Source organism: Phycodurus eques, chromosome 11 (genome assembly GCF_024500275.1).
Source record: "Phycodurus eques isolate BA_2022a chromosome 11, UOR_Pequ_1.1, whole genome shotgun sequence".
Lineage (NCBI taxonomy): Eukaryota > Metazoa > Chordata > Actinopteri > Syngnathiformes > Syngnathidae > Phycodurus > Phycodurus eques.
In genome coordinates, this window is record NC_084535.1 from 21,262,377 (window position 1) to 21,281,810 (window position 19,434).

At 40.0% G+C, this 19,434-nt stretch overlaps 1 protein-coding gene across 2 annotated transcripts; it reads right to left on the bottom strand.

Moving 5' to 3' along the window:
- On the bottom strand, nt 1-19,434 carry rel (v-rel avian reticuloendotheliosis viral oncogene homolog). Of its 2 annotated transcripts, XM_061690596.1 has the most exons (11): nt 19,346-19,411; nt 18,977-19,015; nt 16,176-16,315; nt 15,147-15,295; nt 14,319-14,410; nt 5,864-6,004; nt 4,227-4,331; nt 3,265-3,483; nt 3,079-3,144; nt 2,893-2,964; nt 1-2,114 (listed from the first exon to the last, which is right to left on the bottom strand). In XM_061690596.1, the coding sequence occupies exons 1-11, from the start codon at nt 19,359-19,361 to the stop codon at nt 1,270-1,272; spliced, it is 1,884 nt and encodes a 627-aa protein (XP_061546580.1). In that variant the 5' UTR covers nt 19,362-19,411; the 3' UTR covers nt 1-1,269. The 2 variants fall into 2 exon arrangements, with proteins under 2 accessions (XP_061546580.1, XP_061546581.1); XM_061690597.1 differs by lacking the exon at nt 18,977-19,015 and having other exon boundaries at nt 19,346-19,434.

Sequence of the window (19,434 nt, forward strand, 5' to 3'; positions counted from 1 at the left end):
TTGAATAACATTGTTTATTAAAAACTGATCCTGCAGCAAAACCATCCAAACAAACCCCCAGAATATCATAGTCAACAATTCTTAGTAAAAGTATAAAACATAATGAGCTAGGCTCAAGGTGGTAAAGCAACTCTGTGCAAGATCAAGTGTTTGTCCTTAATTAGCCATGTGTCCTATCAACAATATTTAAGAAGAAGCCTGAGCTGAATGACAAAAACAACAAAATATTTACATTTCTATCAGTCAAACATGTGTTTGACTCTCTGAGAAGAACAAATGTGATCACTGGTGTGACATAGTCATTACTGAGGAAAGTCACAACTCTGTGTGCTACCTCCAACTTCCTCATTGGAAATTTTAGTACCTTGTCAATTCATGAGCCATGCAGCAATCACTGAACTATGGCTAAAATGACAAAAAATAATAATGTTGCTCCAAAGAAAATATAGACAAAAATCTAAATGCACATGAGCAATATGTGACATTCTTTTACAGCGCAATAAAAAGTCCACAGTAACTTGAAAACCCCCCACCTTTTCCTCAATAATTAAACCTCCAATGAAATAGTGATACATTTGCACTCGAGGAATGAAACATTACAAGGGGGAAAAACAGGACTTGAGTATGTTTGTGTATTCATATATCTATCCGTCCGTCCATTGTCTACTGAGCTGGAGCCCATCCCGGGTCACTTTGGGCGACTACACCCTGGACTGGTCACCAGTCAATCACAGTGAACACATAGAGACAGACAAGCCTCCACACCGTCTCTGAGTGGGAACTGAACCTACGCTACCTCCACCCAAGTCGGGTGAGTGTACCACCACAACATGAGTAACCCATTCATATAGACTCCTCTAATTTTCAGTCTCCATCACAAACTCATATCTAGTTTACGAGTAAGAAAATCGGACTCTCTCTCAATTTCTATATAACAGCAAGAAAAAAGGGGCACTGGAGCCGTAGTACGGTATTTCCTGTCTGAAATGACTTAAAATGCAATAGGAATACTAATTATTGGGTGAAAACGAGTGCTGTACCATGTAACGATCACCATTACCAACTGCCATGCCATAACTCCTTACTCTGGTTATGGGTGTGGAACTGCCAATTATTGTGTTCTCCCACAGATGTAATCCATGATACACTCCATGCCAAAGTAAATGCCCACGGAGCATCCTCAGTAGAGTATCAAGTTCAGTTTTCAGGGAGTCAATGCTAAATGAGTGACGATATGACTTCTTTGGATCTGAGCACCTTCTGTTGATGTCATTCCTTGTAGTCACTGTGTTGATGAATGACTCTGTCAGCCCTGACCCAGTCATCCAAAGTTGGGAAGTGAGTCTCAGAGGTCATGTGGTTAGTAGGGTAAGGGTCTTTAAAATTTGGGTAAGCAAGGTGCGTTTTCCATCCACCTTCTTGCCTTAAAACGTTCATGTTGGTGCCGTTGCTCATGGGACGGGGAAGCAGGCTGGTGTATGTGTTTGCATGGGCTTCTCTAGAGAATGGCATCACAGACATGTTAGACTCTTGCTTGACTGAGATTTGAGGCTTTTGTTCCATTTGGAACCCAGTCTGAGGTACCCTTCCTACTTGGCCCTTCAGAAATTCATTTCTTTCCATCCCCTCCAAGAGTGGGAAAGATGCTGCCCCCTTTTCTGCCCCAGGAACAGTGCTCTCAAATGTGTTCTGAATTGGACTGAGCCCACTAAAATTATTCCACACATTTTGGAAGCACTGGTTCTGACACCCTAGGTGGTTTAGGACCTGGTTATTGAAGGCTGGTCCCGCCCCCTGGTGCTGCGATTGGAAGAGCTGGTGGGACTCATGCTGACTCATCACAGGAACTTGAGGGACTGTGTCCAAGCACTGCAAGTCCCCCATAGAGAGCTGAGTGAGAACATTGCTCTCACAGAGGAAACCAGACCCATGGTTGAGATGCTGTGGCTGACTGGTCATGACATTAGAAGGATTCATGGGGACTGTATTCATTGGGAGAACCGGGTTAGGGTTTGTCAAGGAACGGCTGACTGGAACATTTGCTTGATAGGGTTGGTTGAACACAGGTTGGTGTTGCATCGAAGGCGGAGGCTGCCTCAGGTACATGTTGAGGTCTGGAAAACATAAAGTGACTTTAAGTACGTTTACATGGCACTTGAGAACCCCATCGATCTACTCAGTTTCCCTCATTCGCAGTTGAGCTGGAGCCTATCCCAATTGACTTTGGGCAAGAGACAGAATACACTCTGGACTGGTCGCCAGTACATGTCGACATACAGACTCACACCTATGGACAATTTGGACTTTTCAATGAACCTAACATGCTTGTTTTTGGAATGTGGGACGAAGCAGAGGTACCCGCCGATAACCCCCACAAGCCCCGGTGAGAACTTGTAAACTCCACACAGAAAGGCTCGGAGCAGAGATTGGAACCCCGAACCCCAGAACCGAGGCCGACATGTTAACCACTATGACATAGTGTAGCCCACGAAGAAAACAAAACTTTAAAAATACTAATACAGGAAACTGAATTTCTGTTGGAGGACTAGATCCAGAAATTGAACGCCATCAACTGCACAACAGTAGAAGGCGGCTAAAAAAGGAACACGCTACAACCATATTTTAAAAATACAGATTTTCCACTTTGTGTATGAGTTTACGTTGTCAATCTTTTGTCTGTGCTTTTTTTAATGATGCCTTTTGAAGTGCCCCTCGGGCATAACCAAGGTGTTTTGAATGCAAAATCAAATATTGACGTGTGGTCTACTGGTGTGCGTACTGGTGCGGCTGGGCTACTATAGCCCCTTTTTACTAGCGCTGAGTCACCACCAGCTAACTCCTGGATGAGTCCCTTGTGAGGCACTATATAAATCTTAAGTTTTTTGTAATTACCTTGCATGTGATTGCTGGTATTCTGTGACGCTGCTCTTTGCCTGCTCGCAGGCAGGCCAGAAAACGGAACAGCTAGAAAAATGCAGAAACACCCGTCATGTTTATGTATTTATGTACTTACTCTTGTTTTGAACATACTGTACATAGGCGACTGTTGAACTGACTGCATTCAGTCGCAAATCTTACCTGACAAGCCTGACATCTTCATTAAGTTCTCTCTACTGCGCTTTTTCTTATTACAGCCGTATGGGTCTTAAAAAAAAAGAAGAAAGAAAGAAGAAGAAGCATGAAATACATGTATTGTAATAAATCTATTGTAATACACTGAGATACACTTCTTATCCAACTGAGAGGTAAAGGCTGACTGCACACCTTTGTCATCGGGAAGATATCGGAAGTCCAGGGGCTCGCTGACTTCCAGATCAGAGGGTCGGCGTAGCTGCATGTGTACAGTGACTGACTCCGTTATAGAGGCGTTGTAGAAAGGTGGCGTCTTAAAGACGATGGCTACTTGGCGATGAACATCGGCTTGGGAAAATGAGCCTTTGGCTTCCCAGCCATCAGAGGAGAAAAATCGGACTTCTATGTCATCTAAAGGAAGGAGGGATGATGGAAAGAAAAAAAATGGAATGCGTATACAAAGAATATAGATGGCTTTGCTGAGGACCACAGTTGTGGAGAGTTTGTACTCAAGCAACAGTACTGTTACTTTAGCATAATATGACGTAGTCCTCCAAATGATTACTTCAGTAAGAGTAAAAATATTCTGTGAAAAAAAAATACTCAAGTACTTAGTCACTGGTGAGTAAATTCTGATGGATTTTTTGGTGAGATCACAGTGTTCTGCCTGTTCTGACTGAGAAGGCTTTGTGTGCAGTCATGTGACTGCCTGGCACCGTTTGATTGGTCAAATGGAGTTCAACCTCGCCACTGGTTACATTTACATTTCAATTGGTCATGGTAAACAGTCATGTGACATTAGTCAAATGAACACTAATTGTTTACGCAAGCAATAACAAAAAAAATAGAAGTAGCAAGCGGAATTTAGGTCATTGTAACAGCGTATAAAGTAGCTTTTCTCTTAAAAATACTCAAGTAATGGTAAAAAAGTACGTTGCATTAAAACTAATCTGACAAGTACAATTGATTCAAAACGTTTCTCAAGTAACTGTAACGGGGTAAATGTAGTTAGGGCCTACGCAGATTTGCCTCAGACGAATTGAAAACACAAAAAGATTTTCAAATAAAAATCAATCAATAAATAGAAGACACTCATTTATAAAACTAGTGGTGAAAATATAAATATTATTCCAAAGGACTTCAGATCATGGTACCTTTTTGCACTTTATCACAAAGCAGGAAGATCTCATCTCCTCCCTTAACAGAGCCACTGTTGCTGTTGACCCGACAGATCCTCAGCTCTGCAGTGTTTGGAGCCCCTGTCATTTGAAAAATGGAAAAGAGCACATGGGTCAAATCACATGTGGCATGTCAGGTTGTAAACACAGAAGTAACCATATCAAGTTAGATTCAAACAAACACATATTGACTGAGCAGCAACCCTCAAGTTGAAGCCTCACCAGGTTGAGTCACATCTGTTGTCAGAAGAGGAAGTACTCCATGGTAACGCTGTTGTTTGAGGGTTAGTACGTATACAGTATACAACTTCCCCTTTCTCAATGTGTGTGTGTGTGTGTGTGTGTGTGTGTGTTATAAACACTGAATTAGTTCACAAGTGACTGAAGCACCTGACTAAAGACACGTACTGTATGCAATAATTCTTGCGGGTGCAAATGCAGTTGTGGCTTTTGCTGTTTTTAGATTATTTTTGCATTAGTATGATCATAGGCTTGGAATCTAAGAATCTCCCATTGCTCCAAATTGGTATTCTGTTATTTTTCTTTCTAAAATACAACAAAGGCATCTACATGAGGATCTATACAGTTTGTAATTGGAAAAACACACAAACTCACAGGATACATTTGTCGAATATACACAGCAATTCATTGCAACATGTTGATAGGAGGAGTTACTTAACACTTAAAAAAAACTGTGTTTGCATCATTATAACTGATGCTAATGCCAACAAAATGTGAGGCGTCCGGGCTGGCCCACTGGAGGAGGTGCGCAATGACATGATGACTAGCCAGTGTTCCACATGATGGATTGTTAGGAATCCAAAAAAGGACCAACTCCAAAAAGTAGTTTTAAATAGGGAAGAACATGAGAAAAGAATTAAATACGCAGAAAGTTAAACAAACTCACGCACTGTCACTAAGATAGTTTTATCCTTGTATTGTTTTGTAGAGGCTAAACTCTTTTTATGCTGTTAAGAATACTAAAAAAAAAAAAAAAAAAAAAGGTGCATCTGCAAGGTGACTCACTTGAGCTTTACCCCTTTATTATTTGTCATTAAATCTATTCATTCATTCATCTTCCGTACCGCTTATCCTCACTAGGGTCGCGGGCGTGCTGGAGCCTATCCCAGCTAACTTTGGGTGAGAGGCGCAGTACAACCTGAACTGGTCGACAGCCAATCAAATGGCACATATAGACAAACAACCATTAACACTCACATTTAGAGTCTTCAATTAACCTACCACGCATGTTTTTGGGATGTGAGAGAAAACCGGAGTGCCTGGAGAAAACCCACGCAGTACGGGGAAAACATGCAAATTCCATACAGGCGAGGCCAGATTTGAACCCAGGTGCTCAGAACTGCGAGGCAGACGTGATAACCAGTCGTACACTGTTCCGCCGTCATTAATATTAACAGTACAGTTAATTGTACAGTTACATGACCATTAAGAATGTTAAAATGTGACTTAAAGCATGACCTGTACACTTAATACAGACTTTTGTAATGACTGCTTTGACCCTAGAACACATTATTTATTTTCTATTACTTTCTGTTGGAGTAACTGTCACCACTTTGAACTCAGCGTGACACAAAACACAAAACGTCACTCACTGTTATCATAGATGGGGTTGCTGACAACAGGGTTGAGTGCTCGAGTGTAGTGGCTGGTGTCATCCTGCAGGAAAACCTGTATACACAAGCGGACCACGTTCAGGTCATACTCTTCTGTCGGCAGCAGCTGCTCTTGTGGTACTGTGGTCACACACATTCACGCACACACGCACAGATACACCAAGATGATTGTTATTATCAGAGCGCAATTGCAAAGCATACTTTGACAGTACAGGTCTGGCAGTCATAATATTTGCGCAAACAACAGGCTCAGTTGTGAGTGGATGGCACATAACAAAAAAAAAAAAACAAGAGCTCTTAATTGACACAATGCAGAAATGACCCTTGAAAACTGATGTAGGGAAAATGATTTTGAACGAATGTACAAATATCTCAAATTCACTGGCATTGCACACAATTGCGCACACCTTGCAGGGAGACTGAGATATACCCAAACACACGCTTCCCACCTACAATTTGTCGCCACAGTGACGCTGAGCAACGTCACAGCACGGTGGAAAGAAGTGTGCGTGTGTGTGCGTGTATAACCGAGAGCTGAGACTCCCAACACACGTGACTGAAACGACTTGTGACGTGTGTGAAAGTACTGCAGTCGGGACAGAAAGCAAGTCTTTGGCTGGGGTGCTGCTATGCACGAGATGGAAACTCATTCATCGAGAATGCGTCGACTGAGTAGCATAAACATTGCAAACAGCTTGTTGGGTGTTTTCCATGTTCGCTGTCTGCGCTTGCAGAATTAAAGATCGATGCATCTACGCAGAGATGCCTGAGCCATAAGTGGCATATTTCCTTCCACCAATACATTGCCTAAATTTCTTTGTGGGCATAACACAGGTCCAAGCATTTCACATTTTGTTGGTTTGTAACAGTACTTCAGAGATTTCAACAGAAGGTCAAAACCTGTATAACTTACTACAATTTTCATGAAAATCTTTTATTTAATGTTTCATTGGTCCATTTTCTGTAGCGCTCAGAGTTGTGGGTGAGCAGACAATAGGGCGAGCGGGGGAGTGCATCCTGGACTGGTCGAGCAGCCACTGACTGGGCACATCTAAATAGGCACCCATTCATTCACAGATGTTATAAGCCTTAACATGCATGTTTTGGGGATGTGTGAGGAAGCCGGAGTACCTGAAGAAAACCCAGGCTAGCACAAGGAAAACATGCAAACGACACACAGGAAGGCAGGAGACAAGACTGGAACCCCAAACTTCAGAACTGTACAGCACACGTGCTAAACACCACATCGCAATGCTGCTCCTCGTGGTTTCAATGTAATTCAAATTACGTATTGTGCTGACCTCACCTTATTGTATAAAGCATAATAAAAAATTGGAAGGTGCCTGGTGCAATAATACATTGAAGCAATGGACTTTACATTATTTCTTAGTTGATGCTCAAATACAGCTTCTGTGTAAACACATAGAGGACCATGAATAGCAATAAAGGACATAGATGAAGATAACAGTTTGTGTAGTGCTTAATTATGTAAGGCAAGTAGATCATTGCAACGGAGTAAAAGTACAGTTTGTCCTGAACATAAAGTTTGTACAGTTTGTCCTGAACATAAATACTCAAATAAAAAGTACGATGCATTACAACTACTCTGACAAGTATAATGTATCCAAAATGTTACTTGAGTAAATGTAACGGCATAATTGTAGTGCGTTCCTACCCACTTCTTACCCAAGAGAGGAAGTAATGCCCTCTGATGAGGGAAGAAGTCAAGTTTCAGAGCAGAAGTGAGCAGACGAGAGAGAGAGCTACCCACCACACAAACTGTGCTAGTACTGCTATAAATGAAAACCACTGGTGCTTCTTTTAAATTAACTTTCATGCCACTGGAACTCTTGGATTGTGTGATGTTAGTCAACTGGTGGGTCGGGCCCATTTTGGGTGAGTCGCCGACAGCTAGTACAAATCTTACATAAACTGGCCTTCATATTCAGATTTTCTTTTCGTACAGTACAGAGGCGAACCAAGTTCCGACACAGAACATAGTAGGAAAGCAACGAGAAATGTTACTTCCTTGTGCGTTGGCCACTAGTTTACTCTGTAAACAAATAGAGCGCAGCTCAAACTCCGGCTTGCACATATCATGGCTAGCAATATGCTTCTGGAGATATAGCAAACTCATTTGAAACGGCATTTACATGTATAATATACTGTACATGTGTTTTCACCGGCAAACAAACAAACAAATCTTTATTGCTCTTAAGTTCTAAAAAATTGGGTGGCGACTTTGAAATAATAAGAAAATGCGGCTCCCTGGGTGCAAATAGTTGAGAACGACTGGTCCAGCCTATCGATACAGTACATAAGTATACAAGGTATTAATTCAAGCCCACAAAACAGTTTCTCTGAACTCAGCAATTTCCGTTTTGGAAATTGAAAGTATGTAAAACACAAGCACGTTTCGCAATCTGTTGCTCATGTCTTGCTCAAGGATGCAGTACAAAATTCAAGTTGAAAGCCTTTGAAGTCAAAAGTTTAAAGCCACTGCAATCGCAAGCACGGTCACCCTGAACCAAATTTTGAAAAATATAAAGGTTCCATTGAAATATGGATGCATTTTCACAGCAAACTGCATATCAAGCAGGTCTATTTTGTGATTACAGGGGTCCTTGGTTTACGACAGTCCCAATATATAGCATTTCAAAGTTATAGATGGTGCACATGAAGGCACACTTGGTTACCGCCATACTGACATTTTTTATTTTTTTTTTAGTTTATTTAGTTCATTTAGTGTTTACTGTAAATTTTGTCTTTTTCATTCAAATATTCACTGTAATTATGACTTTACTACTGTGTTAACATAAGTGATAGACTTCGGGACATTCTGACTTACTTACAAATTTGGCTCACGTTGCCGCCACACAAACGGAACTGTATTGTGGACAATAAAGCTAACATATTAAGTCGTTTTGCAGCGACCTTCAATTAAGAACATGTGAACTGGCTTGGGCGATAGGTTCAAGACACACAGGAGGCCAAGCCTTACAAACGTCCATTGTGCTCTTGAGCAAGGCACCAAACTGTTTACATACACCTTAACCAAGACATCCCTTTGACATTGATTCTCGCTTCCAACAGTATCCAATGGAGGCGCTGTTGAGTCAGTATCAAATAGTGGCCAACAGAACAGCATCAAATCAGCTAAGGCCTCGCTGCGGTGGCCGGGAAGTGCAAAACAATATAACAAATTGTGAAACACTTTTACATTTCAGAAAACACATGAACAAAAGATGAAACAAATTACAAAAGACGAAACACGAAAATACATTTCCGGGTTCGCGAGCAGTGCCGTCGCGTTGCCTCGGCCGATGCCATATAAATAGTATGTAAAGCATCGAATGTTGCTTAACATCAATGCTAACCTAAATTCATAATGTATGATGTGTCTGTCGATGAAAAAGCATAGCTTGTGATCCAGAATGTATGCAAGGTAGATCCCTCGCTCAGTACGTTCAAAAATGAATGGAGGATGAAATGAATGAATTCCTTGCAAATATCCACACTTTCCCTTTAATTCTCGCCAGCATACTCTCTCTTTAACAACCTGCTTCTTCCTTAACTCGTAATCTATCTTTTTATGGTTTAAGCAATGTGATCAAGTACAATATATTGTATATACAGCATCAAACGCCAATATAGGCTCGCTGTTCAGGGGGTCCATATAAACAATCGCTATTTGGGAGGGACATCTCGTTACATCTGCGCAGCCTACCCTTCCCGCTATGCAGGAGCCAATCATGTTGAAGCGGGGCGGGTCTTGCCAAGAAAGGGCGTGGGATTTCTAAGAATGTCTGTGAAACGGGTGTTTCGTCTCTTGTAATTTGTTTCGTCTTTTTGTGAGAGTGTTTCCGCTTTCGTTAATGTGTTTTCTGAAATGTAAAAGTGTTTTGGCTTTTGTTCATTTGTTTTCTGATATGTAAAACTGTTTCACAATTTGTTATATTGTTTTGCACTTCCAGGCCACCGTACCTCGCAGACCACGATTGCACAAAGATTTTGCAAATCTTTGACGTATATATATTCATGGGAAAAAAATGATGATTTACTCAATTTAAATTAGATCATTCAAACACTTTCACTCCCCAAAGCAAGAGTCTAAGAACTAAACCTGGTATTAAACCCATTCTTACCATAGAGCTGCATGAAAAACAACATCCAACCTTTCCTCTAACCTCATCTCTGAGAGCTGGTGAACCCCCACCCCAGTCGGTCAACCCCTCCCCCTATTTAATGAATCCTGCATTCCCAGCTCTCACGTGGCATTTTCCATGTGCTCAATTGAGCAACTGTGACCAAGAATGGGGAAGTCGATTAACGCCCGTTTGCACTAAAGTACCACTGTCTGTCTGCACAGGCGCAAAATAGAAAGAGAGAGGAAATGGCATTTCACTAGACATCGAAGATCAGACTTTTGGCTTGGCGTGAGAAGAAATGGGTCAGGTTCTTTTGAACATAATTATATTATAACAGTGGCAAAAGAAAAAAAATATTTACCAGATACTTCAAATAGTATGCACCGGTCATTAGTATTTTTTCTAAATTAGTTTGGCACTGGCCATTTCAATAGCTACTGTACCTGTACATGCTCCCAATGAAAAGAAAAGCAAAATTTCATGGCATGACATCACATACTAAGCATCCAATCACATTGCTCCCTGGCACATTTTGGCACGGTATTTTAGGATTACTAGGGTACCCTGTGTTGCATTAACTGTGGTTATACTACTTGCTTCGCTTCATTTCTTTTCTTTGCATTTAAGCAACAACATATAAAATGCAAATCATAGGTGGACTCCAGTTTGTAGTGCTCCGTCCGTTTTCTATTGCACTTGAGCACAGTAAGGTCACAGGTGAGCTGGAGCCTATCCTAGCTGACTGACCGCCAGCCAATTGTAGGGCGACAAGGACAACCATTCACACTCACATTCACTGATGGACAATTTCAGTCTTCAATTCACCTAGACATGTTCGAACCCCAAACCTCAGAACTGTAATGCAGACGAGCTAACCCCTTGGTTCACCGTCCCGCCCTTTGTTGTTTTATTCTGCAAAACAAAATTCTTAATCATTATTTTAATGCTGGTTAATAGCATCAGCAATAGCTTAATCAAAAAACTAAATTGGCTGTGTGATCAAGATGAGAGTTATTTAAAAAAAAAAAAATCAGTTTAAATATTTATTTGCAGCCACTATTGGCTTTCCACACTCGTTAGGAAAATGTTAACTTTCTAGATTGGCCTTTGATTTGCACTCAAATTCTTTTGGCACTGGATAGCCACTCATACCGTTAGCACTGCCTGGCCAACTACCCCTGTCCTGTCCTGGTTATCCCTGTCCCATTTTCCCACATTCATATAAAATCCAACTCCTTTTTAACATTATTGTTGTTATACACGGTGGTTATACGGTTATTGTCATCAGAGGTGGGTAGAGTTGCCAAATATTGTACTCAAGTAAGAGTACTGTTACTTTAGAATAATATGACTCAAGTAAAAGTAAAAAGTAGTCCTCCAAATAGTTACTTGAGTAGGAGTAACCAAGTACTCAATGAAAAAAAACTACTCAAATAAAGAGTAACTTGTGAGCAACTTCTGATTTATTTATTTATTTATTTTTAAATCAGAGCATGAAAATCAAATAATATTTTAAAAAATAATAATGTATGGGAGTCCGACACACACCTGCCACCATTTAAATCTTTAACTGCCTAAAAACCAACAACACACACATTGGGCCCTATAGATTTTTTTTTGCTTAAATGACTTCATGAAAAGCTGTTTGCTGAACAGACTTATTGATTGTGTGTTCGTGTGTAACACCATAGGGATAGTGCTAATTTTGCCATATCCACTGCCAAAACAACAGTAGAAACATCTGTAACTTACCGCAAGGTGTTTTTTCAAGTTAGAAGTGGGCTGAAATTGAAGAGCTGCGTGACAAAGCTGTTGTTTTTTTGGAGTCTGTAAAATAAACAGTCGCGTGGCTGTTTTTTCCCCCCCAAAAGGAGTCATTTTGATTGCCTCGCGAAGGCTATGTGCGCGGTCATGTGACTGTCTTGTGTCGTCTGAATGGTGAAAAATGAGTTATTTTGATTGGCTCGCGAAGGCTACGTGCGCGGTCATGTGACTGTCTTGTGTCGTCTGAATGGTGAAAAATGAGTTATTTTGATTGGCTCGCGAAGGCTACGTGCGCGGTCATGTGACTGCCTTGTGTCGTCTGATTGGTGAATTCGAGTCAAATGACATTGGTGATCCTGTTTGATTGGCGCAACAGTCACCCGATGCGGAAGTCGAAGATGGAGTCTAACAATAGACGCGCACACGAATGAATAAATAAAAGCAGCGAGCGGCATGTGGATCATTGTAATGGAGTAAAAGTATCGATCCTTCTTCACATAAATACTCAAGTAAAAGTTAAAAGTACGGTGCATTTAAAGTACTCTGACAAGAACAGTTTAGGGAAAATGTTAATTGAGTAAATGTAACGGAGTAAATGTAACGCATTACTACGCACCTCTGATTGTTATACTCTGCTTTAATCCCCCCTAAAAAAAGAACAGCTCACCAACGCAAAACAATAGCATGTGATTTCTATGACTGAGGTTTAATGTGTTGAGAAATTGTAGTTTTGGAACTGTTACAGCAAAAGAATAATAACATTAGTTTCGACACACTGTATTTGCATGGTACTATAGGGGACTGTTAGGACATGTTTTGATGTTTCGCATGGTCATTATATTACTCAATTTATTTCTGTCTTTGGTGTTTCTGTTCTGCGACAATATTTCTGGGCATTCATGCTCAATTTCTCAGGGAAGTGTCATTTTTAATTTGCAGTGCTCATTCAAAGCTTGTCATGCTGTGGTTAGTCTTAAAGGAGTCTTTCATTTCACTAACAAGTTGGTTTTATATATTTTTTCATCAAGAAAATGAAAATGTCAGTCATTTTCAATAATATTAATACATTTTGGAATAATCAGTATATAATTAGATGCCCCTTTTTCGCCAAAATCAACCCCCCCCCCCCCCACACACACACACACACACACACACACACACGTCTTTGTGTGACGTCAGTGGCAGAAGTCGAGACCAAATTCACTGCATAGTTGTTGGTGTGGGGAAAAAAGAATGTACTATACTATAAAGTGGCAGTATTTAGTAAGTAAATTAGTAAGGTAAAAATTGGATTATTAATTAATTAAATTAGTAAATTTATTAAGCATCTTTCCCAGGGACACAACAATGACATGCTCACTGAGATGCATTTGTGTTATGCCTAGCTCAGACTACAGGATTTTAGTCCCGATTTACTATCCGTGGCCGATTTCCCAGATCGTGCCAAAATTTGGTCGAGAACGACAAAACTTGTGGTAGTGTGACATAATCCACGACCAACGATTTGACCCTACGATAGCCCTAGGATGCCAAAATGAAAAGTCTAGCATGTTTGATATTTGGGGATATTTTCTGCGTAGTGTGACAGTATCAACGACAACCCTCCAACAGCGAATGTTGACGTTGACCAATAGGATTTCGTCTTGCAATGGTATGTCGCTTCCCTTGCTCGCTGTTGTCAACATTTATTCACATGCACAAACCAATGTTTACCTACGCATTAGAGCATGATTCGACAGAACGCCGGCATGTTTACATACAAACATTAGTGGTACAGAACGTGTAACCTGCTTGCAAGCCGTATTAAAATATGTGAGCCTACCTCAAGCTCTCTTTGAATGGACAGCCCAAAACATTCTCTCCCGAGCACCAGGTGACACCACCTATTTTATTCCTTTTTTTGTTCTTTTTTTTCCCCAGCATTGCTGCGGTGAGCCCTTGTTTTACAACAACAACTTGTTATAGCCATGGAGACGGTGGTATCCGGTTGTGGCGAAAGGTGACACGTTTACTGGTCACGCCTCCCTGACAGTGTTTGATTTGACAAGATAAAACCCAATGATCGTAAAAGACGGGATACGGTGGTATCGTGATAAATGTGAAGTGTTATGTGGCCACTGTCTGACCGAGATACGGCAAGATTTTATGACAGTAGTCTTGACATAGTGCAATCGTGAAGACCAAATTTGTCTTGTAGTCTGATCCAGGCATTAGTTTACATGGAAAAGGCATATTTAGCAATAGGAGAAATCTATATTTAAAAAAATAAAATAATAATTAGCATCTAACAAAAAACGTTGCAAATCATGAAATTATTACTTTAGAATATTTTATTCTGAGAAACAATTATGACCTTTTGTTGGATAACAACTACCAAAAATTCAAATACTCATATCAGTGAAATAATTGATTTTCCAAAGGATATTCAGTTGACCATGTCTTTCGCGTTATTCATCAAACTTTATGATAATGACCGACTTACAATTCCTCAAATACCAATGAAAATAATGAAATGGACTCACCATTGAAGGGGTTGATCCCTCTGCTAATCCTTTGTAAAATGGCATCTTTGACCTCCCGCTTCTTCATACACCGGATACCCAGATTCTGGAAACTAGGGGAGTCATAATATCCTCCATGAGCACACCGACCATAGATGTACACTATGGTGCAAAACTCCTAGGCCACCATTAGATTTGTTGTATTGCTAGAATGTCACTTGGTTGGTAAAGTACAGACCTCCACCAATGTCAAACAATTAGTTAGTAGGCTATTGCCTGGTTCATGGAGCCAAAAATGGGCTGTGGAATCATGTGTCTGTCAGAGGGGGGACGGTTGCATTCAGAGACTCCAACAGTGAAAATAAATGTCTATACAAATTTATGAGCTCTTCCTGGGCCCATGCACCACCCCTCTACTACTTTCTTCCACTCTTTGTGTAATCCTACTAACAGTATCTGGCCCACTATTTATTGTTTTACTATATGCCAAAATGGCATAAGAAATGGTAAATAAAACAACAAAACAGGTTGTGGTGGTCTAAGACATTTGCACAAAGCTATACAGTATGTGAATGTTTACTACTGCGAGGTCCAAGAGAGTTGCCAATTAGACACACCAAAATATTCTGAGTCATTCACACATGCTCGAGTACACACACAACCTCAGTTTTCCCTTTCTACCACATATACAGACTGTATCAGTGATGACTCGGGGAATTCCCATGATAGCAAACATATTTTTTGTGTGTTTGTGTGTACACGTTTGTTTATTTGTAATGCTTGACTTATTAAGACAGTAACTAATGTGATAATGACTCAGCACGTTAGCAGAGGTCTCATGGAACTCACGCGATTACTTTGCGATCCGGCCCGAACTCAGCCTCGTAGTAGCCATCTTTGCAGTCCTTTCCCACCAGATCATGAGGATGTGGCCTGTAAGGCTCATTCTTCGTCACCAAATAAACACACACTTTGCCCTTGCCGCAGTAGTTCAGAATCTGAGGAGGAAGAAAAGCGAGCGGTTGGAAAGGTTTATTACAGGCATATGTAAGGAAAGTCAGTAAGTAATGTAAAGAATAGGAGCAGGGATTACCGTAATTTCTCATGTATAATGCGCACCCCCCCCCCCCCAAAAATGTCAAAAGTCAATAGTGCGCATTATATATAGGGGAAAATGGAAAAAGCTTTCACATTTTACAAATGTATGCCACCATCTAGAGGTTATGAAAAAGCTGTACACTTTCATTCCAATGTCACCGCCACCTAGAGGTTATGGGAAAGGTGTAGCCTACACTTTCATTCCAATACGACTGCATATACTGTATGTACAATTGTGCTCATAAGTTTACATACCCTGGCAGAATTTGTGAAATATTGTTTTTTTTAAATATGACTGAACAACAACCATCATTAATTTCTTATGTTATGTTTTGTTTAATGATAAGGCTTTTTTGAAATGCTTGACAGTTTAATTTGAATCCCATTAAAATAAAATTAAATGTGTTTCACCTAGCCTTTCATGTTTTCTTTAAAGAATTGTACCCATCTTACAAATTCTGCCTGGATAATCAAACATATGAGCACAACTGTGTGTTTTCTCATTTACTAAATAAAAGCAAGGCTGTGAATTTCAAAATAAGAGCAAGTAAATAAGTATTAATAGTAAGTATTACATGTTCAAATAAAGTGCTTAACGTCAAAATAATTCTTTGAAAAAATACTTCATGCTTTGGTCATATTGGTAGAAGCAAAATCATGCATTATAAAATTATTATACATAGGTAGAAGGGTTTTCCAGAATTTTGAGGTCAACTATGGGGGTGCGTATTATACACGAGAAATTAGGGTAGTTTGGGTGTACATGAACACAGTCCTCACCTGCAGACTGGGGTAGGTCCTGTTGTTGTCCGTGCTGTTCTCACCAGGGATGCTGCCAGCCGAGCGACCCTCACACTTGTACCGGAAGCGCATTCCTCTCGGCCTGGGCTGCTCAAAGATCCGGATTGCTGGCTCGGCCACTAGGGAGGGGAGATGGTCGGAACAATTAGTGAATTTAAGTGCAGGAAACAGTTGGAGAAACTGAGAGACTTAAACATATCTCATGAGACTCCAAGATTGAGAGTACCTTTGTGTCATCAAAAATATGGATGAGTACATATTTTATTTATTTAACATTTTGTTCCACTTTTATCACAATTAAGAATGCTAACATGGTTTAAAACATTGACAGTTAATACAAATTTCCTGTCAGTGACAGATTATTTTGGTACCACTTTACAATAACGGTACTGTCATGAAGGGCTTATAAAGTGGCAACTGGTAATTAAGTCCTTTGCTAATGCTTTATAATGTCGAAAATCGTAGTAACTACTTTATGAATGGTCATTAATGCGTCCCAAACAGACCCACGTCAAAAAAAAAAGTCCTTTGAATTTCCTTAATTTGAACATGTACATCGGTTGCACAAGAATAAAATGTGTCAAACTAATTTTAAATTAAAGTAAAACTTGATTATTTTTTCGGAAAAGAGGGGAACATTACATCAGTTTACCACATTTAAGCATGTGCAACTGTAAATGAAATACTTTTTTCGGTGCACCTGCAATAGGTGAAAATCTGCAATATAGAGAGACCAAATTTTTTAAAATCTATTTTTACATCTCAACATGCTTTAGACACATGTAAAGTTATCAAAAAACTATTTTTGAGAACAGTCTTAATGTATTTAAATACTTAAAAAATGAAAACACAAAATGTATAGTAAATATGGTGCGTAGAGTATACTAGTAGTGCTAAAATTACTTATCTGATATTTTTTCTTCATTTATTTACAAAACTCACATTTTATATAGAAAAAAAATGAATAAAAGATTAATAACACAATAAAACGCTAATATCCAGTGGAAAAAGTCAAAATATCTGGGATTACAACCACCAGAATTGAAATAAATACAATACCAAAGAATTGAAATAAATACAATAACAATTACAAAGTACTTCAAGTAACATTATATAATATACAGTTTCAGAGGTTTCAGAAGCATGAGTGGTCAGCTTGTTGTGACGTGAAATGAAACGTCTTAGAATAACTTGCTGCTTTTTTATGTTTTGTTTCACGTGTTTCACAAGTTGAGGGCTCTCAAAAGCTTGTCAACTCTTGCCAGCTTCAGATGCATGCAAATATGTACTGCTAAAAAACAGTACCATGTACTATTTTTTTTCTTTTCATCACTTTGTGGTTTTGGGGTAACGTTAGAGCTTTGTCACAACTAAACGCTGTCTCTGCAGTTTTTCATGGCTTTTCTCTAAGTGGTATAAAAGAGTCGACATGTTCAAGTCGCTAGTAACTACTTGTTGCCAACATGTTTTCAGATTACCGTTTTTTGATCGGTGTCTGCCCTTTTAAAACCAAACCACAGAACTCCGGTTCCCTCTTTTTGGCAATGACTGGACTGTGTTTCCACTTCATCTGGTAAACTCTCTGTGTCTCCCATGTTGTTTACATTCATGCTTCTCAAGCAGAGTATTTGCAGGTGATGTAAAAATGCTACTGTGAAGCAGTAGCATCGCTGCAATTACACTAACCTTCATTTATTGTTCATATAATTTTTGCAGGCATGTGCACAGAAATGTTTGGGGCTAGGTGCTCTAGCCCAAAAAAGGGAACCCATTGCCAAAATTATTCCGACAATTAAGAAAATAAAGTTGTGTGTACTTAACCCATTTAGTGCCAAAGACGTATTGATACGTTTTCAGGTTTATTTATTTATTTATTTTAAATTAAAATTGTAATAGAGGGTTTGTCGCAGCTCCACAATAAGTATCTAAGGCGTGGGAAGTATTTTAGTATGATAAATCTAGACCAGATGGCAGCAGTAGCTTTGATCAGAACTTTGTCAGCATGTCAGAGGAAGACCATATCCAGTGAGTACCCATGTGACATGGTGTAGCATTGTAGGGTTGAGAGAGAGAGAGAGAGAGAGAGAGAGAGAGAGAGAGAGAGCGAGAGAGCCACTGTTAGAGTGAAAACCCATGGAAAAATACAGAAATTTTACTCCAAAACAGAGTTTTGCTAACGCCAAAAAGAATGACGATGTACGATTGTCATCCTTTTCCCAAAAAAGAAAGAGATGATGCTACAACAACAAACAGCGTGTAAAGCTGGTCGTGTCGAGCGTTCGAAGGCCCGAGGTCCGACCACATCCACTGCACCTTTTTGAAACATTTGGGGTCAAAACTGCATCTCTTAAAATTATCGAATGACGCTCCCCCACTGTGCCTGTGTCAGAGGAACGAGAAGTGAATCAGGAAGTTTCATGTGATGTGGACAGAACATTGATGTGACAGGTGCCCCACCAGACTGAGACGCTCTCTCTCTGTCTCACAACCACAGACATCAAGGGTGTCAGTGCAAAACAAGCCCTGTCACATTTCTGTCCTAACTAAGTATGGGGTGCCAACTGGAAAAATGTGACGCTTACATCACAGATTGAGCGATAGCGTCAATCCCGAGCTGATGGTTCAAATTGCCCTACCTCCCAAACGCAGCTGTGAGACAAAACAAAAACCACTTGCTTCTTACCCTCCAAACAAAATGTGGAAGTGAAAGTACACTGCTATGCATTCAGTGATCGAGTTTGCTTTCTTTTGTGGTTCTTTGACTCTTGCGTTGGACTTACTCAGATGTGGGTCATCCTCAAGCATGGAAGGCAATAGAACTGGAAAAAAAGAATCACGGGAATGAAAAATGTTTCATCAAAGTAGTGATGAATGAGTCTGGACAAATCTTTGCTATGTGCTGCAAAATAAGTTATTTTAGCAATTTCCTGACACAATGCAAAGAGGAGGAGGTCACTATGTTGAATAAAAGTGGGAAGAAAAAGGTTATTTTAGAGATGAACATTAGTACTGTAGTGTTGCCATTCTGGAGCCAGTCATATCGCCATACACATACAACGTATTACTAACATAAGCATTCATTTATTACATCTTTCAGTGTTCAGATATTGTAATTTTGTATAATTAATAACATGGGGATTGTTACTCACCATCCATGATGCACATGCGAACGCACTGTTGACTTGTCAAAGGCTTCTGACTTGCTCAGAGTGAGTGAAAGAGGAGGACGAGAATAGTG